Source organism: Stegodyphus dumicola, chromosome 1, assembly GCF_044657685.1.
Source record: "Stegodyphus dumicola isolate Sdum_Otavi_A_Nest chromosome 1, ASM4465768v1".
Lineage (NCBI taxonomy): Eukaryota > Metazoa > Arthropoda > Arachnida > Araneae > Eresidae > Stegodyphus > Stegodyphus dumicola.
In genome coordinates this window covers 106,930,009-106,957,795 of record NC_140768.1, presented here as the reverse complement: position 1 = coordinate 106,957,795, position 27,787 = coordinate 106,930,009, and the positions used below count along the sequence as shown (strand labels likewise).

The window sequence follows — 27,787 nt, the reverse complement described above, 5'->3', positions numbered from 1 at the left end:
TTTTTATACTCTAGAATTCCAAACTAACGTCTTTTATGTCCCACCGAGGGCACCAATAAAATGTTTGTTTACGTGTCAAAAAAAAAAAAAAAAAAAGAACTATTACGCTACCAACGTATCACAGACTCTTAAGAGACTACTAAAAATATTCTGAAGTATTCATTTATTAACTTGAGTAAAACATCACTCATTTACATACTATGTCATTCTTCTTTAAAATAAGCCTAACTTAACTACAGAAACATATTTTCCTAATTCTATAAATCATTTTGTTGCCACTTCTAAGAAACTAAACTAACAATAATTATTAGTGGCCAAATGACATTAAATAAAAAATTAAAGGAAAGTAAGTAATGTTAAACTGAAGCACGTATAAAATAAAAACTACATTCATTTGAAATCCAACAATCCGTGCACCATAAATCTTCTGTATGCGATATTACGCAATTGGAATCAACAGCTGCTAGTATTCGGAGAATAAAGAACTAAATAAAGGAAAAGAAAGAGACTTACCAATTTAGGGTGTTTTTAATTCTAATTTTGTACAGACTGCATTAAATTTCTGAAATAGAATCATTCTTCGCTTGGGTTGGTAGACCACAGAACTTTTAGTCCTATTCAATCCAGATTGGAAAGTGACAAAAAAAAAAAAAAAAAAAAAAAATCTGTTGCTTGTTTTGCTGTGAAATGTAACTGTTTCAATACTCAAGATTTTGTGGAGAGAGTTTATCCGTTTTAATACAACCTCCGTACTGTATAATGCATTGGGAAAAAAAAAAAAAAAATTGACTAATCGATTACTTTTTCTTTATTTAAGCTATTCCGAATATTATTCCTTAGAAAGCTAATCTGTGTTAAAACACATCCATTTCTGGAAGTTTAACTTTACTTCAGCAGTTACTGCAACTATATTAATTATAAATATTCATACATATGCTCATAATATAAGCATAACAATCATAATAAACACGAATATGAACTGACCACGTGGAACAAGAATGTAAATTATTAAAATCGTGTTAGAAATTCAAACATGTGTAGTATTTGGGTGGGAGGAAAAAGAATATGGAATATACCGGAATTTTCTACTGCTTTCGCAATTCTCTGACTAATACACTGCTCAAAACAATTAAAGGATATTGCGGTTTTAGGTGGATCTTGTGGCTGAGAAGCTTTTTAGCTGATTGATACATGGTCGACAGACATAGTAGGTTATATGAGTATAAATTACATGTTTGGCAGAAAAAAAATGCATTTTATTGTGCATTTGTGTACAAAAGGAAAAAAGCACAATTTGCGCATGTGAGGAAAAAATAATAAGAAAAAATGTTTTCTTCAAAGGAAGGAGAGTTTGTGCGGGTGGTTGGCGGCCAGCAACTTGTCTTCCTAGAGCGTCCCAAACATGCTCTATTGGATTCATGTCCAGAGAACACGCTAGCCATTCCATTTGTACGATTCCTTCCTCGAAAAGGAATTCCTCCACCAGGTTAGCACGATGTGGCCTGCAGTTATCGCCCATTAAAATGAAGTCATCTCCGATTGCTGCAGCGTAAAGGACTACAATAGGTCTGAGGATCTCATCCCTATATCGGCGACCAGTCAGAGGTCCATCTTGAATGATGTAGAGGTCTGTGCGCCCGTCAATGGGGATGCCACTATACACCAACACTCCCCCACCGCCAAATCTGACACTCTCGTGCACGAACGCAGGATTTTTCCTACTGCCACGGTCCCTCCAGATGAAAATACGCCTATTATCAGGATAAACAGAAAAATGGGACTCGTCAGAAAAAAGAACATTGCTCCATTCATTTCTCCTCCAGTTCACATGCTCTGTTGCCCACTCCCTGCGGTCGCGACGATGCCTTGATGTTAGTCTAACACATACCATCAGTCGGCGAGCATACAGACCTACACCATGGAGCCGGTTTCGGACAGTCTGAGTTGAAACCGTGGTGCCAGTAGCCGAGCGAAGGTGTTGTTGGAGAAGAGTAGCATTCATATTTCGGTGTCTCCGAGCCATTAACACTAAATAATGATCTTCATTGGGTGTTGTCGCCTGTCTACGACCTTGCCATGGTCTTTGGCCTGCACTTCCAGTTTCCAAAAAATGGTTCCAGATCCTGGAAATCACACTTTGTGACACTCCAATGGCTTGCGCTACTTCGGCTTAAGTTTGGCCCTCTTCTAACCTACCAAAAACTCTCCAAGCTTCTGAATCGGTTAAATGACTTCACTGAGACTTCGTACTCATCGAAACAAAGCAGTCACTGAATGCCGATCATCCTTGTCTTCATTGTCTTTTATTCAGTTGAAAGTCAAATTTCATTAGCTGCCGCTGAAGCGCTCAATATTAGCATACTCCACAGTTTGAAAATCAGAAAAATTTACATTTGTGATTCTCTTCTTCAATTTTCGGCAAAAAAAATTTCGCTTACATCTTTATTTTATATAAAACTTACAATATCCTTTAATTGTTCTGAGCAGTTTAGAATGACGTGCACCTGTCTGTACTCTCGCGCGCACCAAAGGTTACGTTAATGCAGAGAAAGTGGGAAAAGCTATTTCTGGGAGTATGATTGACTATCTGATGTTCCATATAAGGAAGAAAAGTTGTTTATTTAGTTTCGGCTTTGGTACTGGAGAAAAATGCACGTTCATTAAAAAAAAGCACTAAAAGCAAAAAATAAGCCCTAAAAACAAAAAAAATAAGGGCTTTAAAGAAAAAGTATGCACCTATAAGGGCCTTTATATTTTATTTTCAAATAGACTTATAAGCACTTACAAGGACCACTACGAACCCTGGCAGCAACAAAGCCAAATTACTGATCGTACAAATTTATGCTAAAATGATCGTTTCTTAAATAGCAAGGTATTTAATTTAAGGTGTCGAAGTGAAACTAAGAATCAGGACTCTTCAGATGTTTTATTATACGCGGAGAGGGGAATCAAATGCACGTGCGTAAAGCCTATGAGAAAGAGTTGTTGGTAATTTTGAGGTCTGGATTTTAAATCATTCCTGATAATGGACGTCCAAATTTCGGATCATGTACTGTGTTATATTTTTGTTAAAAAATTTATTTCCATACATGAAAAAAAAAAAAAAAATCTCTTATTGAATTCCCTGAAAACTGAAATTTATTTACTTACAAACAAATTTTGAATGTATTAGTGTGGAAATTGTTCATTATCAGAATTCTACTTGCATAGAATATTTTTTAAATATCTACAGTCAATAGGATTACCTTCAGCTCCTTCTTCCATTCCCATCAAGTAATCTTCTGGGGTGTTTGGCAGACTGTAATTTGTACCTAAACCTAAACCACTATCACCACTTTCCTGACGAGAATGGAAATCAGAATCACCACCCAAAAAGGGATCTATGCTAGTATGAGTTGAAGAGGTTCCATCAGAGCTGCTGTTAGTTGGCGATGTTGGTAAGGATCCCTCTTCCCGTAAAGTGCGTCTCATCATTTCCTGGATTGAAAAATAAAAAAAAAAAAATTCATGATCAAATATTTATACTAAGTTGAGTTATAAAATCCTTACATGTAAATTGCAGTGAATAAATAACTAAACATGACGTTTCAAAATTTTGACGTTTTAAATTATAATTATCTTTATTTTTAGGTAGAAATGTAGAATGTTATTTCTACCTTTTCTATTTCAACCTTTTAATTATATTTCACAATTACAAAACTTTTATCCGACTTTTAAACAAATTTAACCTCAAAAAGGTCCATCTTCCTTTTTTTTTTTTTTTTTTTTTGGCCTTTATTGGCTTTTTTTTTCCCTAAAGAACAACTAACTGTATTAACCCTCTGGAGGTACTGAGAAAGATAAGGTATTGTTTTCTAAAGCGTCACCAGCTTTGTCAACAAAAACTTTTGAAAAGCACGGAACCTTTCTTTCACAAAATGCACGAAAAGCGTTAAGTAGTTTTTTTTATCCCCCCCACACCTGCGGAGAATCATCAAGTGGACTGATTAGAGTCGGCTGTAAAAATATCAATCACTGTCAAAACTTTGTCCTTTGGTAGTTTCCAAGAAGGTATATGTTAGCGTTTGTGATTCAACTTGTAACAGTAAGTTTATGTTACAAAATCTAAATTTTGTGAAAAACTGCAAATCAAGACATTAAAAGATAATAATTATAAATGTTTAATTTTTTTTGTTCATAAACCTGCATGTATATGTTTGTGTACGTGTTTATATATATATATATTCATTTATTTAACTCTTTATGAGCAATCTATACGCATTCGGCCTTAATATCAAAATATTTTTGCGTTTCTAGTAGTAACCTTCACTTTAATTACTTAATTTACCCATTATATATGATTGCTTGCCTAGGATAGAAGCAATATTTTCTCACTGAAACAATATGATTTTCGATATGTTTTCTTTATTTTTTTTAATAAAATAAAAAGTAAAATATCTTGGAAACTTAGGAAATTTCTTATTTTATTTGCAGCTTTGGGTATTTTTCATCCAGGGTTTATTTAAGACTACGGATATAAATAATATTTCACAATTTACTTGATATAATGACAGAACTAATTAACTGAACATGTAAAAAACTTATTTATTTTCTGATCATAATCACAAACGTCTAAATTTTTGCCATGTAATTTTTCGCTTTTGTGTACAGCAATAAGTAAGGAAAGCCGCGAGTTTATTAATTGTACCATGATGATATTGTTTTCTTTAAAATCTAAGAAAATATCAGTATATTTTACTATTCCACTACTTATTTTGGAAGGGGGAGCTAAGAGCAAATGAACAGTTGCCCTTAGAAATCTTCGTGTTAAAAAATTATAAGAAATTGGATTTTGATGAATGATTAAATCGGATTTTGATTGAATCTTATGGTTTTATTAGTCTCCATACCTTTAATTTTTTTTCTCTCGATATATATTGAAAGAATCAAACAAAGACACTAGTCTAATGCTCTTGTTACTTATTTTTTAAATTTGATTTAATGTGATTATGGTAAAAAACTCAAAAGTTATTTGCCTAAGGATAGGGATGTCTTCCTGGAGGAATTTCTGAGGAAAGCTGGCTCGTATACACGTTGCACGTGGGGAAAACAAAGAAAACGCCTGCGCAGTGAGCTTGTTCGTGGAGTTCGAATCCTAGGCAAAATTACCAGTGTTCAGAGAATTTATTTCTAGTCTGCCTGATGGGCCAATGCTCTTGATGCCTTATATGCAACATAACTTTTTGTATGTGCAGTCGGAAAATTGAAAATATTTTTTCAAAATGTTATAGTTAGAGGTAATGCATAGTTTTACTCAACATTTACTATCAGTATTACTTTCAAGGTAATTACCTAACACAGAAACATACGTTTTTTAATATTTATATTTATAATTTGGTTTTCGATACATTGAATTAAGATTATTTCCCAGAATTCACTACTTTCTTAAATTTTATTTTTCAGTTTAATAACATGCAGCTATTTTTAAAGGGTATAATCATGAAAATTTTGAAACATGAAAAGAAAAAAATTATTTTTACACTCAAAAAATACAAATCATAACGAATTTTAAAATAAAATTCTGTAGAACTGATCATGATTAGATTCATCTTCCTTCAGTTAAGTTTTCTCAAGAATATTTGTGTGTTAATATACATGCTTAGATATGCGGATATTAGAAATTATTCAAGCATGCATTGAAGAAGAAGTAAGCGTTTCAATAGAAATTCAACTAATTTCAACGAATACCCGGGATAATATGATCACAATCTACCTAAATATCCAAGAATATCTGGGCCACAGGTTTGTTTCCTATAGGCTTATATTTATTTATTATTATCCACATGTGGGACTGCAATTTTTTAATATAAAAAACGTTTTCTCCACCTAGGGTTTGCAACAAAAAAATTTAAGGTTTTAATTTCCGTAAAATAAAATACAAAACAGACGTTCTATAGCAAAACTGAAGAGTAAAACCCTTTTTATTCACCAAAATGTACGACATATTTCTGTTTCAACTAAAGGAAGCAAAATTAAATTTTGTTCATATAACTCGCTCAGTTAAAAATAAATATATAATCTTTTTTTTCCTTCTTTCCTCTAAGAAACTAAAATTCAACAAGATACCCTTTTATTTTCAAAACCAAACGTGTAATTTAGTCATTTTCAACTAAAAATAGTTTAGACTTTTTGGATATTGCAGAGCATAAGAGAGCTATTTATTGCAATTATATGACGGCTGCCATCATGAAAGGCTTTCTAAGGGAAACTGACTTTGCACTAAACACCAATGATGCAGTCATCCCATTCACTTATGTTCGAACCTAAATGAAACGATTTTACTATTCGACTATTAGCAAGGTTCAACTATACGAAACCAATTCAAAAATTTTATTCGCATACAGTAGTAAACTCGACACCTGCAATAAGAGAATTCTAGTCTTACGATATTTCTTGTACTCTGTCGTTAGCTAATTTTAATGCAATTAGCAGGTAATATCGATATTGGAAAAATTTTAATGTAAATTGCACTTTTGAATTTTCTTCCGCATAGTGTTCTAAAGTTTACAATTTTCTTTCGCAAAGTTCTAAAGTTAGCCCAGTAAACGAACAGAAACAGATAACAGTTATGTATGTCCAGGGGGTCTTTACTCGTGGACAGCGGAAAAGAAGTCTTTTACATCAAAGGTACCCTCCTCCACCCGAGCATGCGAACCTAGAGAACCGAATTTTTAATTTCAAATTTAATTTATTATCTCTTTCATATTTTGTAAAACTTTAAGGGATTTTTGCTTAGAAAATTCAACAATTTCAAAACGAGAGAGGCAACACTGTAAGGAATAAAACATTTTTATCTGCAGCGTCTGAGGTTGTATAACGGAAATTCCAAAGATATACTGTTTTTAAATATTTCATGATATTGCTGTGGACTTTATGCAGTTTAAGTGCGAAGAACATGATATTTAATAAATAAAAATAACACACAAAACGTCAAAAAATGTCCCTTTGGAAATAATATAAAATCTGAAAGCTTTCGGATTTTATTTCAATGTGTTTAATTTTATAATTCCTTTTCAAAGCCCAAATAAGCGTTAGCACAAAAGGGCTTTTAGTTTTGAAACGCCATTTTGCATCGAATCACTTTAAATGCCCGAGTCTTTTTTCCGAACTGTTGCCACCGAATATTACCATCCTGTATTTTATTTAAAGAACCTAAACAATGATAATCTACATGAACGTATGTATGTTTTTTGCATTGTGGAAAATGTTACCTAGAGTCATCAAATTTTGGATCACATAGTCCTCCACCCGAACAAGGGCACTTAAAAGCCCGAATTTGGAATCTGGAATTTGTTTTTATTGTCTATTTCATATTTCGTAAAACTTTAACGGATTTTTGATTAAAAAAATGCAACAGTTTCAAAGTGAGCAGTGGCAATACTGTAAGGAATAAAACATTTTTGTCTCCAGTGTGCAAGCCTGTGTATCGGAAATTCTAAAGCTATGCTGTTTCGAAATATTTTTAGCCCAAAGTGGCGTTAACCCAAATGCTTTCGATATATGTATGTGACTATAAATTAAAAAAATTGCCCATTTGGATGTTTTCCTTTTTAACTAATTTATTTTTTGGGGGTACTGAACCCAGTTTTACATAACTTTTCAACCAAATGGTTTGCGCTAGCATTATTTTCTTATTTCTTTATAATAAAAAGTATTTAAAAAAGAAAAGAAATAGAAAGTATTTAAAATTAAAAAGAAAGTTTTAGAAAAGTATTTAAAATAAATGGATCTTATATCAAGTTAAAGAAAGTGCGTAACTGTCATAAGAAAAACTGAAGCAAGAAGGATAAAACGTTTTCTGATCGTATTTTTAAACTAATCTAATTAGCTTATTTTAAGATAAATGCTATTATTTTTTTGCGATGATAATAATAGAAAAATAAGGGCAATAAAGATAGCTGTAGATTTCTTTATGTAGAGTAATATATTTATATTAAAATAAAATTCATAACCCTTAATTTTAATAAAACAGAATTATATTTGCATATTTTATAAAAAGCTTGTGCATATTTGTATCCTATAAAATAATTTGTTAAAATTCTACAAGACATTTGAATGGGCTCAAGATACTCTATTTCATAAAATAACAAGCAAATATTTATATCATATAGAACAATGCCTTTAATACGTTAATTCACCAAATTCAAATGATATATACTATATTCTGTTTTTCGAGCTTTTATAAAAGGAGAGTTATATAAACCATTTAGTAGGAATGGAACGTGTTTACTCTTTTACAACTCTCAGCTGATATTATGATAACGTATTATACTGTTGTGTTACCGTTAAATAGCTTGTTTTAAGAAGGAAAAATTATATCTCAAATGACTTTACAATTTCTATTTTAGCCGAATACCTATTTATCCAGAAAATCTTAAAAAGTATGCAAGCGGCTATGACTTTAATGTAAGAAATTAATTGAATAAAGTTAAACTTTTCAGTTATGGACTATTTCGGCTACGAATATATGACAAACCTATGCGAAATTTAAGTGTTTGTAAAGCGATTGTGTGAAAAAAGTGCCATTGAACGCGTTGTTTCTTACCTTGCTAAAGAAAATTTAGAGAAGTAATATGGTTCGTAGCACTTATAAAAGATGCTGAAACTATCGAATACTGCGTTTAGAAACTTAAAAATGCAACTTCTGTGTAGTTAGTGCTTGAAAGTAATATTTGAAATTTCTCCTGCAAAATTTTGATTAGAAATATATATCAGTTAATTTGCATCAGACGAGTATGGATTTCTTATTCTAATAGCACATTGAAAAACATATTATTCACTGACATATTTATTTCTTTTGGAGAACGAAAAGAAATTTGCTTCATACATTTGTAATAAAATGAGTCAAAAACTGTCGTTGTGCGGAAGCCTATTTTATTTTTATTTATTTATTTATTTGAAATTGAAACCATGGTTCTGCCCAGAACTGTGAAAAAATTGTTTAGTCGTTCAATCTTTTTGAAGCATGTGCACATTACAACTATCATGAATCTACTACCAAAATGCACTAATGATAATTGCATATTAATTTATTGACTACTATATCTTTTTGTTATAATATCCAGAATATATTTTTAGAATTGGGAAAGTGAATTATTTTAGAATTGAAAGAGTTTATGAATTTCACAAATTTTTTGCATTTCGCAAAATATTTAAGAATTAATAAAGCAATACTGCAATAAAATATGAAAAGATATTAAAATAAAGTAAATGGTAACAAATAACCCAAAATATAAAAGAAATTTGCTTTTTTATAATACTTATTTCATCAATTCTATTTTTATTTGCCCCCAAATTGATTTCTTTATCAATATATTTTTGCTCCGAAAGTGAATATCAAATCGTACGATTGGTATCATTGACAGTTACAAGAAAAATATTCCCACATTTGTATTAATTACAGTGGTTTCCAATGTATAATGTGGATATGAGCCAGTTCTGCTTATGAAGTCCTCGTTTGAAGCTTTACTGCTGTTAGGCACAGAGCCGTCAAATACACAAGAGTATTAATTACGAGGGCAATCCCCCCCCAAAAAAAAGGTTTCCTATTTTTTGGAGACGTAGAGAAAGTTTTAATACGGTTGTTGGCAACACTGTTGTGAGTGGTGCCTCTTCCGCTACCACATAAGCACGCAGCCGCTTCACTCGGATGCTCAGTCTCGGCTTGGCAGCCATTCGAAATAGAGCTCCCGTTAAACGTTACCGCCAAGTGCGAAGTGCGCACAGTTATTCGATTTTTGAATGCAAAAGGCGTTAAACCGGTTGAAATTCACTACCTATTGACGGAAACATATGGACAGTCGTGCATGGATGTCAAAAACGTTCACAAGTTGTGTAGAGAGTTTATAGCCGGTCGTACTGAAATTCATGACGAAGAAAGGAGCGGGAGACCGTCAACTGCCGACGAGACAATCGCGAAAGTTGAGGAACTCATGTGTAAAGATCGGAGGATCACTCTGGATGCTCTCTTCATTTTGGTTCCTGAGGTTTCCAGATGATGGTTCAACGCTTCCTGAACAGCATGGCAGCAAGCTGGTATGACATGGGCATTGTAAAACTGCCACAGCGTCTACAAAAATGCATCGACCGAAATGGCGATTATGTTGAAAAATAAAGCATTCTTCAATCTTTAAAGTGATGTAGCAATTATAGAAAATAAACGGTTCTTTGTATATCTAAAAATATAGGAGACCTTTTTTTTGGGGGATTGCCCTCGTACGAGATTAACATCACTGGAAATGTAAATCACAATAGTAAGCATTGATTGTCATTGATGCCCATTAAAACATATAATATTATGATAATTATCTCAAAAAAGGATGCATCCACCAACGGCCAAGCAGTAAAATTGCTGAACACGGGTATTTCGGTTCGAATCCCAGCAAATGGGCTGGCTGCACGGACGTTTTCGTGATTTTTCCATTGTATAACATGTATAGAAACCATTTTCTCTTAGACAGTTCTCCATGAAGGCATACCTCCTTATTCAGATAGCCTTCGAGCGCTTTTTCAAGTAAACCAAACCAAAGAGAAATATTTCAAACGAAGCATAGATATTTAATTTTAAATAGTTCTATTTTGTTCTTAGGCTGTGAAATCATTTGAGTGGACGTGAAGGAAGGATGCCATAAAAACTGCACATAAAATGTTAATAAAATGTGAAAACTGATTTCAAGAAATACATGCATATATTGGCCTTTTTAGTAAACCCCCAAGTGTAAGTACTAACTAATGAATTTAAAAATAAATGGTAATCAGTACCTAATTTAACATAGCTCATCAGTCCTTAGTCATAAATAACGTCCACTAGCGGCCGAGCAGCAACATCACTGAACACTAGTAGTTTGATCTGGAATTGAGTTTTCCCACTTGTAATGTGAATACGAGCCAGTTTTCTTTAAATAGTCTTCCAAGAAGGCATCCCTTCCCATATAGAGAGAGCCCTCCTTTGTTTTAATTAACCGTACTCGTAAATAACAAATTATTTTCCCATCCAAAGTCCTCCATGAAAGTTAAAGTTGTCTATTTTTATCTGAGCATCTAATTGTGTCATTTCAAATCTTGATATAGACAAATAATACAATAACAAGCTGTGATCATTTGGTTTAATCATCATGGGCTTATTGGTGCAAATGACTCATGGAAATATCTCTCAATGAATGATATGAGAACTGGCATCTTTTCCAGATGCCAATCAAAACTCTGAGGTGCTATTTAAAACCAACTTTCCAATTTGACTTCACCACATATCTGCGGTATTAAATAACATTATTTGTCACTTCCTTTGGCTTCTTGGTAAAGAATGGAGTTTTGCAACTCACTCAAGCTTTTATTTCACAATTACATCTTTCACTGTTACGCATGGTATCTGGAATTTGTTAAATATATCATAAGCAGAATGATTGAACTAAGTGAGCATTGGTAATCATATTCAGGTTCAGTCAGATCTTGCTGATGCACATTTTAACTATTGTAACTGTTATGCATTTATAACCAATGCTGATGTCTTTTTACGGGCTTATGATATGCAACAGTGGCATATAATTCATCTTACTCTCCTTTCATAGGTCAATAAATGGCAATATAATATATAATTAAAATTGCTATGAGGTTGAACATTGTAAAAGTGCAATGGATAAGTAAGAAGTAATATATGAAGAAGGATTAAAAACAAAGGAAATGTAACCTCAATTAATTGATAAGGGTAATTCACACAGGGGGTTTATCTGAGCTAACATAGTCAATACTATGCGTTGACTAGCTCCACTATACATGAAGTTCAAATTTTTCAACCAAAGAAAAACAAGCCTTCTCAATGTCATGGAGCAGTGTCAGCCATAATAGATGTCTCCTCCAGACAAACTCTAGCATAAATGACCCTATAGTCACTGGCAAAAATATTTGAAATCCAAAAACTATCTGGAATTATCATCTGAAGAAATGAGCATCACACAACCGCCTTTCTTTTGATTTCAAATGTATCAGATTCAAATGTTCTTTCAAAAGTATCAGCAAATCTGATATTTTCTTTGGTACAGCTAGAAATTCTCATTAAAATTTTTCTTAAAAAATATTCAATCCATCAGTTTCAGATACAGCTAACTTTTCATCAAAGATAGTCACTGTCATTCCTGGCATACAAACCAGACTAGCATTCATTCCCTAAGAAAATACTTCTAAATTAGGTACATTGAAAATATGATTAACAATTTAAACCATGTCTACAACATAGTCTCATTTCTGATGATGTTACGCAGATTTACAAGGAGAAATATCACTGTTTACCTCCACCACTAAAGAATTGATAGTTCTCTCATTAACAAAACCACATAATTGAAAATACATACTATGGATAATAATTTTGCACATCACAGTAAGTAGTACTGTTACTTGTGATAAACACCTTTCTAAAATGGATAAAAATTGCTAATCAAAATGTATCACTATTTTTGCTATCTGACATAATAAATGGATTTCTTTCCAAACAGATTAAATTTGGATTTATGTTAAAAGCATCACATGTCAAATTGAGGTTTCCATTCCTGATATTTTTTAGCTCATTTTATTCTACAGTCATTGCTTCAGTTGTTTTTTGCTAGTTGAACAACAATGAAGCTTATCATTATAAAAATAACAATTCACAGGCAGGGATTATGACAACCTTCATATTTCCTCTCATGTTGAAGACAGTGGTTATTTTTTAGTTTTTTTCAAATTATTGAATTAGTCTCATTTATATCTCCCTATTATCAAAACCAAGTATACAACTATAGAAAATGAAAATAATATATAATAATAATTTAAACCTTTCCCTTTTTGAATACATGCTTCTTTAATGAAATCATATGTTAAACAAGAGTAAAAGTGGTTCCAATCATTTTCTTGCAGACTGAATGGAATCACTGTTACTCTTGTTTAACATATGACTACAGAGTCTGATATTCTATATAATATTTTCAATAATAATAATAATAATAATAAATTGCTTGAGTATTGAAAGTGAATTCTTAATGAAAAGGTTAAATATTTACATGGGATATTAATTTAAGGGTAAACTTCAAAGGCAATTTTTATATATTTCAATCAACAAATTACATATGTAAAAAGAAACATGAAAAGTCAAAACACGAAATATAATACAGTACAATCCCAATAATTCAATTTTCCATACACTATGTGCAAATTTATGGGTTCAAGCATGGTGGAGAAACTAGTCTCTAAGGGCAATTTTAACTAAACAATAAGTTTCTCTTGCCAAATATAATTTCAGTATCTCAAATAGAGTACAACACATCACCAACCACTATATCTTTCTCCCACTAAATATTACAACCCTATTACATTGCACCACTGAGTACATTTACAGTTACAGCAACTTCGCTTCAAATTTTGCAAACAAGTAAATTAATTTTAATCTCCTTTCTGGTATCGGTTTGTATGTAAACTTGTATTTTAATACCTACTTTTGATTTTGCATTTAACTCTGAAAGTATGTATCAATTTGTACATATTTCTATTGCTTTCCAATATCTTCTTTTGTACATATTTCAATTATTTTGCATTGATTTGTACAGGTCTCAACTGTTTTTCATTGTTTTTACTATACTGTGAGAGTGTCAGAGAATGTTTTTTCTAAAGTGAAGATCTCACATTAATTCAGTTCTTAACAAGTACGTTAAATTAAAAAGAAGATCTTACTCATATTTCTTTTTTGTTTATGATAAGTATTTTGGCTCAAGCAAGTCTTTCTAATTTTTGAGTTTTCTTTGAAGCTTATGATTTAACCCTAGCAAAATAATTTGATCCTTACTTAGAAAAAAGACAAAACACTCACACTTAATTTGGTTATTGTTAATTGATAGTGGATTGGTATGTTCCAAGTCAATTAATATACAGTCAATAACAATGGCTACCTTCTTATTACTTTAAATTTTACTATTTAGTATTTTTCTGGTTTAAAATAATATTTCTATAAAACTTATTAAAATATTTTTACTACAGTAGAAATCTAAATAACTTATACTTTAAATACTGACTCAAATTTATTCCAATAATTCATAGCATTAATTAAATTTATGTCCCTTGGAGATGATATAAAAAACTATTCTAATGATAAATTAAATATATTGTAAGAATGTGATTCCAGATTTTTCATATCACATGAATTCACATATACTTCATTTTGTGGGATGGGGAAGAAGGATGTCTCTTACAAAAATTAATAACATTTCTAAACACCTTCCCCCCTTTTTTTTATGAACAAATTTTAAAAAAAAATTGGAAGTAAGTTTTGCAACAAATATTTAAATACAGAAATCGTAAGCTATGAATTCAGAAATTAAAAACAGAGAACATAAATAATAGATGAAAATCTGCAAAACATATTTTTAATGATAAATTTGATATTTTAAATATAAAAAATTAATATTTCAATGATTATTTGATGATATGGATTAAATCTTCATTCATTCCAATTATTTTATTATTTATGCTCCTGTTCTTTTAAGTGACCAATTTAAAACTGAATGCATAACTGCAAATGATAAATATTGCACTCACATTAAGCATAGGATTTCCATAACAGGAAGTCTAGATCAATTCAGAAAGAAGAAAAAGTAATTAACATGAATACATTTTTGTACATACAATTTAATATTTGTAATATCTTCAAACTCTACTTATTTAATTTATTTCATGTTTAATACTATTCAGAAAGAACAGTTTTTCTTAAAGATCATATCACAAACACATGCAACGAAATCCTTCTAAGACAATTTTTCAGAAATTACCTGCAAAAATTCCAGTACTTAAGAAAAAGTAGTTTTAGTAAATTGGAACAAAAATTGCATTAATGAGACACTGGGGTCAAATGTACTTAACTGATGGTAACATATACTATAGATATATTGAAGTCTTTATTCACAAGTAATCAACAAAGGCCTAAGCATAACTATCCCACTGTTTCACGAGACTGATGTATTTCCTCTTCTAATAATTCTTGTAGCTATGACAGGAGTCAGTTCTCCACTATGTCATTTAGTTTGTCATCAGACTTGAAGCACTGCCCTTTGCGATGTCGCTTCTCACCAGGTCATTCACCTTGTCAATGAGTTTGGCTGTAATTACTGTGTTTGCCTGGCCTGGTCTCGGAAACATTCCAGCCCTTCGTGAAAACTAGCAATCCACTTTCTCACTGATTTGTCAGACCCACAGTTTCTCCCATATATGGTCACCATTTGGGATGAATATCAGCTGGTTTAACCCCTTCTACAGTCAGAAATCTGATAACACCTTGCTGCTGCTCAATCCTCAAATTCTGCAACGAGAACACCATGATGTTCTCGTACTCACTTCCACATTAATTGGTTGGAGTGCACAACTGACTGCTTCTCTCCTGTAGTACTATGTGCGGGCGGACGCCCATGTGCACAACTATGGAATACATTAAATTTGCATCCTCAGATATCTCACTCCGCTATGCCAAAGTGGCATATTCAAATTTCAACAGCTTTATTTGTTAAGACATTTTGTACCTTTTCATTTTAACAGCCCTTATATATATATATATATAAGGACTGTTATACACTGACTACCAATAAGTATTTGGACACCTATGCAAATGACGATATATGCGGTCCTAAGGTACGTCACGGACGCCGCCGGTATATATCGTGTAGGAAACAGCATCAGCTTTAGTCGCATGCAAGATGCCTCGCAGTTCGGAGCTCTCTGATTTCGAGAAAGGTATAACTATCGGGGATCACAAATTTAGCCGATCCTTAAGGGACATATCTAGCCATCTGAAGTACCCAAAATCAACAGTGGCCTATGTGATTAAGAAGTGGAAGGTCAGCGGTGATTGTCGGAATGTGCCCTGAGCCGGCAGACTAATGAAACTGGGAGATAGAGACCAACGAGTGCTGTCCAGAGAAATTCAGAAGAACCGCATCCAACCGATGGTCCTCATCTGCAAGGAGTTTCAACAGGCATCCGGGAGTATTGTTTCAATGAATACCATCCATAAGGAAGCACATCTGCTTGGTTTTCACGGTCGTGCTGCTGCCCTTAAGCCTTTGATCGCAAAGTCCAACTGCGCTGCTTGGTTAATGTGGTGCAAAGCACATCGAAATTGGACCATAGATCAGTGGAAACGGGTTCTTTGGAGTGACGAATCAAGGTTCACCCTTTACCGTTCGGATGGCAGGGTCTGGGTCTGGCATCTACCTGGAGAACGTCTCCTGCCAGAATGCATTGTGCCAACAGTCAAGTTCGGCAGAGGTGGAATTATGGTCTGGGGGTGTTTCTCCTGGTATGGGCTCGGACACTTGGTCCCTATTCATGGTAAGCTCAACCCCGATGCCTACTGCACTACTTTGGATGACAATGTGCTTCCTACGTTGTGGCAGTTTTACGGGTTGGACCCCTATTACTTTCAGGACAACAATGCCAGTTGTCATGTTTCGACGTTTAACCAAGTCTTGGTATGGTGCCAATGGAGTTCATCGAATGGACTGGCCTACCCAGAGTCCAGACCTGACCTGAACCCTATCGAGAACCTCTGGGACAAGTTGCATCGCCGAATTCAAAAGTGCACTACCCATGCAAATTCGGTGAAGGAAATTCTATGTCTTCTCCAAGCCAAGTGGAAGAAAATACCACTAGTTGTCATACAAAGACTTGTGGAAAGTATGCCCTGGAGGGTCCACGCTGTAATTACCTCTCGTGGAGGCTCTACCAACTATTGATTTTGAATAAAATTAGTTTTTCTTTTCTATCACGGGTGTCCAAATACTTATTGGTAGTCAGTGTATGTGTGTATATATATACACACACATACATATTAATGAACAGGCTTTCATCTATTTTCTATGATTTTCTTACTTCCACTGATTTTACATTTAGGGTAAGTTTGGGACATTAACATATATCGCATACATGTAGCTTTTTCAGTTCACAGTTGCAATGTGATTCAAATGAAAATGCATTTCACGTAACTCAGCTGATGTTAACTCATTCTAATCCGGTTTACTCATAATGGCCATCTGATTTCTTTAAAGACAGTACAACACATGCATCAGGTGTGTATACTATTCCAATTCACAATGAAGATACAGAGAAAGCCAATACACTGGTCTGACATCTAAAATATTATCACGAAAAACTGCCAAGCAATTTAAAAGAAAAAAAAAAAAAAACTCTTTGAATTTGGTACATTACTGAAATTTGCACGTCTTTGGTGAAATACTCCCTGGAGTAATCAAAACTCAGTAACTGAAAGGGACAAAGCCAAAATCATGAACAAACTCCTGGCATCAAATGCTGCCTTACAATCATGACTAAATTAAACTAAACTGCATTCTTTGCAGTCTTGTAATTAACTGAGAATTCAACAAAAGACATGGCTAAAATCTATCATTGTTTGTAATCTTCCTATTAAAACTTTTTCAGTTCTATTCATCCTGTATAAAAATTTAACAGGAGCACAAACAAATGATTCTTCAAACATGTTCAGGTTCACAATCCGTTCTTTTACTCTTATGTTCACAGGTGGCACCATTATTTTACTGGTGATTATTCAAACAGTCTTTCTGTGTGGATATTTCTCTACCTTGAAGCAATTTGAAGGCAGCTTTTCCATGATTAGGTAACTGTCAGATTCATCTAATAAATCCCAATGATCCACAAATAGGGAGTCAGAATGCTTCATGCAGTTCAATGTATACGGTTAATAGCCTTTATATAGCAAGAAACTGAAAATACAGCACATTCGAATAGATTTGTTGTGGTGTCCCATTAACATTGAAAGTACCAAAACTTCGTCAATGGTGAAAGAACAGTTTTATTACAGACTATAACAATATAAAAAATATAAAATTATAAAAAATAAGCAACTTAAAAAATATCTTAAACAGAAATTTATGAAGTGAATTTTACTACTGAGTAAAAATTTTTCAATTAAAAATTAATACCTCTCTTAATATCTCCTGCTGGCGAAGGCGGAGTCGCTCTCGTTCCATCTGTAGTCTCTGCAATCGCAAGTTTTGTTGTTGCTGCTGCAAAGTCTGGCTACTCAAAGTAGGCAAGACAGATGTCCCAGAGCCTGATGTAACAACAGATGACTACAAAAATAAAAATTTCATTAGTATCATGAACAAACAATTTTATTAAAAAAAGTCCTTTAACCAATTATTAATGACATTATGAGATTAATTAAATATTAGACTGCGAGCACCAAAATTAATGAATTTGCTCCAACAATGCTGATGGCCTTTTCATGCATTTCTCACATAAACACTCACAACTTACCATTTTATTTTCCAGAATAAAAATTCTGCAACCAATAAACTGTTAGGGGAACTAGTACTGCTATAGTATGCAATCTACCACTTTTAATTAGTTATTACATTGTGCCACTAAAATGCTACTTCTAAATATAAAAAGAAATACAAATAATTAACTTTCAAACTAAGTGAATTTAAGATCATACAACAAATAATTAAATGCATATAAATAAAAATGATTCCATTAATTAATTAGATAATCCATTAAAGTTTTAATTCCTTCAATTTAAATTGCTTTCAATGTTCCAAAACAAAAACAGGAGTGGGTTAAAAAAAAAAGATTCTTTGTATGAGTTGTTTAGTTCTATATAGTGCAAATGTGCGTGGCCAAAAAACAGTCACAACTGTTAATGATGGATTTCCACCATGCTTCACCAAGATAACTAAGAAACATTTGGAGTGTGGTATTCCACATGTTGTCCAGAACTTTTAGTTTTAAAATCCACCCACACAATTCATATGTTCAAGTATTAGTATTGTCTGAAGAATTGAAAAAGTTCTTTGTTGGTTTACAGTTCAGTAATCATATCCTAATAAAATACAGTCAGAAAGTTGTTGACTGAAACACTACATCAGTACTAAGAATTTTTACTTTTCTTTTATTATTATTTCAGCATTAGAATTTCTTAAACAGGATCTCTGAAAATAAATTGTGAGGTATCAGTGAAACATGTTATTTGCAAAATGGATTGAAAGTACTTATTTAATTCAATCATTTAAAAAAACATGAACAAATTAATAAATTTAAATATGTGCACCATTAACAGCATATCAGATGTCATAAAGATATTCAGTTTTGCCCTAAATCTGAAGTCTGGTGTCTTGCAGTTGCTTGCCTAATTTCTTCCCTGATGTGGCAACATTATCAATTCTTTCATTGTGAATCTTATTTTTGACAAATCTGCAAGGAAGTCTGGTGAAATAAGATTGGGACTTTTGAACCATGGGATGGATCTATTTCTACCATCTTGACATCAATGATTCAACTCATTAACACACAATTCAGTAAGTGTGACAATGCTCCATCTTGTTAAAAGGAATCTACAGTTAGATATGTAGCATGTTAAAGCTACAGAAGCTAAACATAATATTTATTTCAACAAAGAAAACAACCAAAAAAGTTGTTTTTCATCTGGCCATATTATACACCAAATTTACAAGAACCTAGAATGTAAACAGAAGAGGAGCACACCAAAATAACACATAAAATTAAGCAAAGCAACAACCTTGCATTTAGATTTTAACTAAGACTTGAATTCAACGACAAACAGATACAGATCCTCCTTCATCAGGAGCAAAAATCTGATTTCTTTAACCGCCAATTTATTTATAATTATCCTGTATGCATATAGGTATGTAAACACATATATGCATACAGGCTGTATGTCTGTACACACATACAGTATAACTGTATAACTTACATATATTTTACGACATTCTCAGAAAAATATATATCAAATAAGTTTCAATGAATGAACATTCAGAAAATGTTCAAAAGTAAATACATAATTCTAGATTTTATACACACTTTTCAAAAGATACATACCTGAGTCTGCTGCCCAGACAATGACACAGGGCTTTGACTTTGACCAGTCACAGAACCATAACCTAAGATTGGCACCAGAGGGGGCTGTTGTAATTGTATAGCTACAAAATAAAAGGGAACAAATTTGTACAAAGATTTATATATGCAATTATTTTTTACCTAAAAAAATTCTACAACATTATTACTTAAAACACACAAACAAAACAACAGTAGTTATATTCCTTGATTCCTTCCACTGTCATGTTTTATACACTCCTCAAAAGTGAAATTGCAACATCAAGAAAGAATGCTCATAGCACCATGCAAATTGTAGGACTGAGAGTTGTGAGATGGATATGATGCAAATGATTAAAAAAACAGACACAAAAAATCATTATAAACCAATTTATTCGATATCTAATGTGCCTATCTCAGGCAGCGATGCAGGCAAGGCATGCTATCAGCGAGTTCATTGATGCCAAGCCACATCCACTGCTGTATGCAGATCACCAGTGGTCGTGGTCCTCAGTTAATGTCACAGCCAATGACATCCCACAGGTGTTCGATGGGATTCAGATCTGGAGAGGCTGCCAGCCAAGGTAGGATGTCCCATCAGGTCAAGCTGTTAAGGCTATGCCACACGACATACGGCTTGGCATTGTCTTGTTAGAATACTGTGTTGGGTGCGCCCTGCAACCAGGGCAGAACAACTGGCTCCACAACTTGCGTCACATAACGGTCCGCTGTCAAACTGCCATTAATATGTACCAAGGGCATCTTGTGATCAAACATTATGTCACCCCAAACCATAATGCCCAGTGCACAACCGGTGTGACGCCTGGCAAAATGGGCTGTTTCGTAGCATTCTCCCAGTCGCCGCCATATCTGTCAATGGCCGTCACTCTTGCGCAGACAGAAACAAGATTTATATGTAAACAAAACCCAATGCCATTCGATGGTTCATGCACTATGACACTGACACCACACCAGCTGTCTAGTTTTATGTTCAGTAGTCAGTGGTACCTATGAATAGGATAAGTGTATTTCATGCAGTCTGTTGCGTATAGTTTGGATGGACACAGATCTACTTGCTCCTGGAGGCAACTGGCTTCGGATGTCATGTGATGAGGAAAAAGGCTCTCTAATTGTTGACGGCTGAATATGTCGGTCTTTGCACTCTGACATGCACCTGTGCATACCACTTCCTCTTCAACATGCACGAAATACTGAACCGAAATACTGAACACTTTACCGAATACTGTAAACCGAAATACCGATTCATATGTTATATGTTAACTGTAAACCGACATACAGTCGGTTTACAGTTAACATATAACATATGTACATATTTACATACATATGTACATATTTACGGTTTACAGTTAACATATGTTCATATGTTAACTGTAAACCGAAATACTCAACACTTTAGTGCATATAAAACTTCTACTTACAATAGACAACTACCACGTGCGAATAAAGTGCGATTTAAAGAGACGTCACAAATCACGTCATTCGGAAACATTTAGTTCCCCGTTTGTTTATATAATCAAAAACACGTGTATGTGAGTCATGCTTCTCTCATTTCTAGTAGAAAGTTTAATGTACATGTATCTGAAACCATATGGGCATACAGTGCCATCTTGTGGCAGAAATTATAGTTTGAAAAAGGTTCCAAGATACTTGCACAAATACGTGACAGTCGGTAGAGAATGCAACAATGCTCTGGCATGCCTGCGTGTCGGCCGGTAGATAAGCGTGTTCGTTGCTGGCACGTATACGTGACAGTCGGCGTTAAGAGGTTAATATTTAAATGATTGATTTAAAAATTCAACAATTCTGAAGAGTAACTTATTTAACAGCACTTCTCTTTTCAGATCACAAGTTTAATTTTTTAAATCATGTTTGAGACATCGCACTCTTTCATTGAACAAGCATTTAAAGTTATGTTTCTGTACAAAACAATGACAGTCAATTTTTCACTGTTTTATAGCACCCTTAAATATCTTGATTTAAAAGACTCCTACATCATTATTGCATGGAAAACTTACATTATTTTTCTTTGGAAAATGCGAAATGCAAAATTGTACCCAAAATTTATTTACATGAGAGGTTTTCAGCTTTTAAACATTCTGAATTCAATACAAGCTAATTTACTTCACAATATAAAATTTGATAAAAGTTAATTTTTTAATATTTCGTTAATATAAGTTGTGCATGTAATCAAAATTATTTTTTAAAAAAATGGTTGGAGAGCAATAGTTAAATCACCACAGATCATTAAAGAAACCGCTGATCAGATCTTGAAGTGGGCTGTAGCCTAAGAGATAGAAATATGGAATATCAATATTGTTACGCATTTTGCATATAGGTAAATAATTTTAGTGAAATAATATGTGAAATTGTAGTATTTTTTGTACAATGCAATATGAAATGCTTGAAGCGACGACAGCCATCCATAAAATTACAGGGGCAAGTCCATTTAACATCAAGGTAAATGGCTATCTTGCTAAATCGGTGAGGTATCGCCAAGTTGGAGATGGTTTGGGCAACTAATTCTTGTCACCAAATCACCAAAAGTCACCAAACTTGGTGACCATTTGGGTCCATCACTGTGTAACTGTAATTCCTACTGTAACCGAATAACTGCAATGGATCCCTATATGTAACTTTAACTCTTTCGCATCGAGAGAGGGCAAAATCTCAATTCCTCAAACATCGAAAACGCCCGTATCTAAGAATTTCTCCTGGAATGCTTTTCCTTCCCCCATGACAAGTTGAATACTACAGCACTAACAATAGCCTTACTTAAGTAAAGCAAGAACTTCTTTCTTCGACGCTTTGACATTGTGTGAAGTTCCCCCTTGGGACGGGATTGCAACTTCGGGCATCAAAAGCTAAACACTGACAATAAACAAAGGAAAGGAAGGAACAAAGGAAACAAGGAAGCTACTTTTAGTAGCTTCAAAAGAATGATTGACATGCGATTTAACAACACCTGAAAGCAATCAGTAATGCAGTAACATGATGGGGGAAAGCACTGGGTAGGAAATTATTCAGGCGTTTCGGGCGTCCAGCCGGTGTCTGAATGTTTGGGTGTTTGGGGCGACTTCGATGCGAAAGAGTTAACTGTATAAGCCTTCCAGTAATTTCGATAAATGGAAGGTACTAGAGATTTCTCTGCGGCCGACAGAAAACTATATAAGGGCGAATAGAACATTGGTTGTCAGTTTCCAGTTTAGACATCACTCTGGAGTATTGAGAGATCTTGTTTCAAGCTTCGCTCTGTGGATGCACTTGGCATTGTGTTGTTTAACGTTATTAATAGTTTCATGTGGTAACTACTGATTGTGCTCTGCTATATTGAGAATAGCTGTATGAATACTTTTGTGGAAACTCCATAATTATAAAGTGTTTCTTTTGGGAACACAAATCTTATCAAGCTATCAATGGTTATGTGTGCATTCAATCTATTACACACCCATATGCGTGCAACAACATAAATGAAGTCACATGAACAAAGCAAAACTTACGAATTCTGGGATCATACCAACTTGTGGTACGAGTTTTATGGTTTATGTAATAAACTTCGCCTTCTGCTGTTGTAGCTTGGTCCCAGCCCTCCGGCAGAGGCCCTAAATTCTGAATATTTAAAATAGATGATGCTGGGCTTGTGCTTGGACTGGAGCAAGTGATCCCTGAAGAGTTGGAGAGAGATCCAAGACTCAACTTTTTACGTGGATCCTCCCATGTTGTTGTTTTTGTCAAATGACTGAAAAAGAAGAGAGAAAAAAATTAACATTTAAATGAAAGGGAATATGCCAAGTAAAAAATCAATTACAACAAAAGACTGATAATCTAGAATATTTGGAGCTGTCGTGAAGGCAGATTTTAAAATAACTTGGATCACTGAGCTAAAAATTATAAAATGCTGAAATTTTTTGTTTTCCCATCACTGAACGTAAACAGGAATGAAAAATATTTTGTCATATAGTTGAACTACCTGTGCTTTATTTTTTAAAATAAACATAAACTTTTATTAAATACAGCTATATGGATCAGTGGATTGAATAAAAATTAAATTTCATATTACAAATTAGTTTTTACATTAAAAAATGCCAAAATATGAATATTTGCCTTATTTAAAACACTTTTGCAAATAGTAGAAGTATATGACTGACACAGTGGTTCTCAACCTTCTTTGCTCCAAGCACCTCTTTTACCACGGCCAGATGAGCATTACATCCCTCAATTAAAAAAACTTGAATAATACACATATCTTTATTTAAATTATTTTTAATGTGTTTTATAAATTAAAAAAGAAAATGTTTAGTATTCATAAATACCTAGACTTGGGAGAAAAGTAGTTTTTTATATTCATAAACTAAAACTACATAGTACTTAACAGGTAAACAAAAAAAAACTGACTGCATTCTACCCCTGAAACTAGGAAATTCCTCCCAGGGGAAAATTACCCCCCCCCCCGGGCTGAGAATCCGTGATCTAACAGTTGTAAAAATGTAGGCCGCATAAAATCTTTTAAGCACAATGTGTGTGTACATATCTGCATATTTATATATATAATTTATTTTATCAATTCCAATCATTATTTATTTTATATTTATAATCTCAAGTGCAAATATAAAGAATTAAAAAATTACATTAATTCAAATGAAATATATGCAATTTAATCTTGAATTTCAAACATTAAAATTAAACTACTCTTAGTACTGTTAATGCAAATAATTAAAATATAAAAGTATTATAAATCTTAGCATCTGTATTATAAATAAAGTGTATGTTTGCAAATATAAGCTTTAATTATTAATTTTGTTTGAATTTAGAAATTAATTTACACTTTATCAGGTAAGCAATTTTTTTGAACTTTTTTATTTTCAATAACCAAAAACTAGACAGTACTTAAGAATTTTATATGTTATGCTTTAATAAAATATTTAATGGAGTCATAATTTCATTACTCGGTTATTTAATGGTTTCAACCTCAATCACGCGTGAATTAAAAACAACATTTAATATAAACTAAAAAATCTGTAAGAAATTTTCCTGAAAAGAAGTTTCATTTTTGGCCAGTGATTACTTAAAGCAGCCGAATCATTGCTATCACATAACAGAAATGTACAAAAAGTAACGTTTCCTGCTTTGTTTGATTTTATATGGGTACTTTAAACTACTTAGCTCTATAAAAAGTTTTAGGATTTCATAAGACATAATGCTTTCCAAAAGTACACATAAATGTTATTTCAGAATATGCAGAAACTATATATATTATATATGTATGTATGCATGCATGTAGTATGTCACAATATATACTATACACACGTACAAGCAAAAGATGCGGCATTCAGCTAACGGAAAACTCAAGCAACCACAATAATTTTAAATTTCAGAAACTTTATTTATTTATTTAAATAAATAAAAATTTAAAGAAAATTTAACAAATAAGAAATTTGTGAACTCCGTTTAAAGCACGAATACGTATTAAAAAAATTATCGCCAAACAGTGCGATCTAGTGCCAATAATGGATAAGTTTGACGTAATGCTTCGGCTTCATGTAAACCCGATTAATTCTCAAGTTGGCTTAATTTTTGAAAAAAAAAAAAAAAAAAAGATATAAAATAACTGCTATTTACTTGTTTTTCAACTGCATTTTGAATAAAAAAAAAGACTTGAATTTGGGACTTGTCTTCAAAGGAAGAGCATGCAGTATTTTCAAATTTACGAGATTCTGGCATTAAGAAATTTGCGACTTACGTGAAACTGGATAAACATTGGTTATGCAATGTGAAAAATCATGACGAGCGATTAATATTTTTTATATACCTGTAACTTGCATATGGTGATTAAATAAAGATTGATCTGCTTTTCCAAATTTCTGTTGGAATGACTGGCCTATATTTTGGTGAGATCTCCACCAATTTTCATGGTCGACGGAAATTCGTCATCGAATATGATGTCTTAATTAAATGTTTATGCCTGGAATGCCCTTTTTTCTTTCAAAACCTCATATAATAATTTCTTACTTTTTGCCTATACATATATATATATTTCGGTTAATACTACTGCAAAGGCCCACCAGCGGCCAAGCGGTAAAAGCTGCTGAACATTGGCAGTTCAGACCGCCGTTTGAGGCTGCGACTGAGTTGGCTGCATGAGCGTTTTCGTGGCTTTTCCCGTGTGCAACGAGGATATCACCCAGTTTTCCTTAAAAAGACCTTCACCGTACATCCTTCCCTTTCCGTGTGGTGCCTAATGGCGAAGCACATAATAAAAAAATATTCTAGTCAAATTATTATCGATATTTTGTCAACTGAATCAAAATTAAACCCCCCTTTCCAATGATGACATTTTAAGAAAACCGCTAACCCACTGATCATTCAGCCGTCTCATCACTCAAAGTGTTGCTCAGATGCACCATAATGCTTATTCAGACAGTGGTATAAATGTCATAAGAGGCACAGTCATAAAGCATACAATGCAAGAGTTCCTTTCACTACTGTGACAAAGGATCTAAGTCGTAGCCAATTACAGAAGCTAAATTTGAGCATGCGTGGATGTGTCTACAGTTTTCCCGCTCAATAGTTTCGCGCGTTCGCTCCAATTGGTTGACTCTTATACCAAGTCGAGATAAGGTTGAAAACTTCGGACTTTATCCCCAAACCCCTAAAGAGGTTTTTGTGAGTAGCAAGGTCTGGTTACTCAGCAACGAAACTCGTCTTAAACCAGTTATGAGATTTATACCAACATCCGAACGCAGGCTAACGGTCGACTGATATTAAACCACAAGAAGAAAGGATAGGTAAACATTCGTGCCTCCTCCGGGATTTGAAACCGAACACAATGAAACAGTACGCGGATTTGCAAACCACCGCATCGATCAGAACAATCAGAAAGACATTCATTCAAACTACATTGAATTTACAACTTTTTATACCGCCCAAATAGTGTACTAAGGATCCAAAATCATAAAGAAGAATTTGGGTGAATCTTTTTACAACAAAACTGCTTGGCATTAAATTCAAAATTCCCTGAGGTTTGGGAAAATCCAGCAAGGTACGGTTATGACTTTTACTCAGCACTTAAAAGATTTTGATCCTCCACTTCCCCCAAATACATTCACATCTATTTTTTTCCATTATTTTTCTCTCGGTTTTGTATTAAATGTCACATGCCAAAACCAGCATTAGGAAATCTTTGTGGTGCCCCTTTTCTCAAGAGTTCTTACGCAGCTTTTTGGGATAACCATATCTCCTTAACATGCCGTATATAAGCACATTCTTATTTTGTTTAATGGTCAATCCAGCTCTGAAATACACTCAACAGTAGTAATGTTAACATTATTATAAAATATGAGATTCAGAAGCATTTTTCCAATCAGCAGTAGGAGTTATAAAATAAGAATTCCGGAAAGTTTCTTTGACTGTTTCTTCTCTGATGCTTGAGTAAGTGTATTAAAATCAGTATACATCACTTCTTAACCTTTTTGTACCAAATCGACAGGATTTTTAACCCTTTACACTCAAAATACGTTTTAATATGATTGACCAGCAAAGCAGCAGCTCCTCCGCACATCGAAAATGAAAATTCTTGGAAACTAAAAGGCGTTGTTTGAAAAGATTGGGGGGGGGGGAAGATGACCTTAACTATTTACAAATTTGTTTATTTTTATTTTTTCACCGATCTGATTTATTTTATTATATACAACATAAATTTTATATTTGAAATTTATGATGATATGGTACTACTCTTAAAAGTATGCTCTTGTTTTTTGGACAACAATTATAATAACTGCTTGTTCCAATTCTCATTCACCTAAAATTTGATCTAAAAAGTTGAATTAATTTAACAAAAGCACTAGTTCAG

At 33.3% G+C, this 27,787-nt stretch overlaps 1 protein-coding gene across 2 annotated transcripts in view; it reads right to left on the bottom strand.

Annotated features, from left to right (window-relative positions):
• LOC118202205 (transcriptional coactivator YAP1-like) overlaps window positions 1–27,787 on the bottom strand; it is a 175,701-nt gene that overhangs the window by 19,728 nt on the left and 128,186 nt on the right. Inside the window, exons 2-6 of one of the 2 annotated variants that reach the window (XM_085818931.1) lie at window positions 23,439–23,677; window positions 19,927–20,027; window positions 18,009–18,158; window positions 14,599–14,628; window positions 3,246–3,477 (exon numbers count right to left, since the gene is read on the bottom strand). In XM_085818931.1, coding sequence (XP_085675057.1) covers window positions 3,246–3,477; window positions 14,599–14,628; window positions 18,009–18,158; window positions 19,927–20,027; window positions 23,439–23,677 — 752 coding nt within the window. The remainder of the gene's footprint in view (window positions 1–3,245; window positions 3,478–14,598; window positions 14,629–18,008; window positions 18,159–19,926; window positions 20,028–23,438; window positions 23,678–27,787) is intronic. The other variant, XM_085818936.1, reaches the window with a different exon arrangement.